The 1,031-nt window shown below is 62.2% G+C and overlaps 1 protein-coding gene across 1 annotated transcript in view; it reads left to right on the top strand.

Moving 5' to 3' along the window:
• The window catches only part of LOC104497852 (dedicator of cytokinesis protein 2-like), a gene marked incomplete at its 5' end in the record, with an annotated part of 12,658 nt that overhangs the window by 8,768 nt on the left and 2,859 nt on the right, over positions 1-1,031 (top strand). Inside the window, 1 exon segment of the mRNA XM_010141150.1 lies at positions 26-130. Coding sequence (XP_010139452.1) covers positions 26-130 — 105 coding nt within the window.

The following is a 1,031-nucleotide window of genomic DNA, read 5'->3' as shown; positions in this document are numbered from 1 at the left end:
CCCCCCTGCCCGTCTCGCCCCACAGCACGTGGAAGCCGGGTTCTACGAGAAGATCCTGAAGGTGCTGCGACCCAGCCCGGACTACTTCGCCGTGGGCTACTATGGGCAAGGCTTCCCCACCTTCCTCCGGGTACGCGGCTCTCCGCTTCCAGCCAGCTCCCAGGCCAAGCCTCGCGGCCACGGCTGCCTAGGGCTGGAACCCCATGAGCTGAGCCCTGGGGGTGTCCCCGCTCCCAGGGAACGGGGCTGATGAGCGGGTCCCCAGTGTGGGACTGCCCTGAGCAATGCCTGGGCTGCAGAGACAGGTGCTTGTTGTGTGGTGTCGTATCCAGGCAGGGGTCTGCGCTGGTCATGACAGACTCGGTACCTGTGTCCCGGCTCCCAGGTAACGGGGCTGAGGAGCGGGTCCCCAGTGTGGGTCTGCCCTGTGCCATGCCTGGGCTGCAGAGACAGGTGCTTGTTGTGTGGTGTCGTATCCAGGCAGGGGTCTGCGCTGGTCATGACAGACTCGGTACCTGTGGGGTCATGGGGGAGCCCCGACGACCCTCTCCCTGTCCCTGTGCTGCTGCGGGTGGGCAGGGGCTGGCTCAGCCCCTCTCCCCTTTCCTGAGCTGGCCAACAGATTCCACCGGGGAGAATGGAGCTCGTCTGTCTGGATGAGAGCGAAGTGTTTCACCCCCCTTCACTCCCGTGACGTTCCTAAGGTTTCTCACCCACTTGGGTATAAGTGGACGTGCTTGGTGGGCTTCTTCCACCCAAAGCAGCGGTCCTTGTTTTTCCACCCTGCTGTTACGTCCACAGCAAGGGCAGCATCATCTTCACGGAGGTCAGGGTGGGCTTCAGAGGCTCCTTACTGTCTCCTGGGTGGTTTCTGTGTCCGTGCATGCCCAGCCACAGCTCTGCTCTCCAGAGCTCTGGCTGCCCAAGCCAGCTGCCCTTTAACTTATTTTTCCTCCAGTTCCTGGGCTTGGGGAAACATTTTTTGAGAGGGAGGGGTTTCCCTCTCAGCTAACACCCAGCTTCATCCGTGC

The sequence above is a fragment of the Buceros rhinoceros genome, unplaced genomic scaffold (genome assembly GCF_000710305.1).
Source record: "Buceros rhinoceros silvestris isolate BGI_N320 unplaced genomic scaffold, ASM71030v1 scaffold20488, whole genome shotgun sequence".
Classification (NCBI taxonomy): domain Eukaryota; kingdom Metazoa; phylum Chordata; class Aves; order Bucerotiformes; family Bucerotidae; genus Buceros; species Buceros rhinoceros.
Note: the sequence above shows the minus strand (reverse complement) of the source record. Positions and strands in the feature narration are given on the sequence as shown.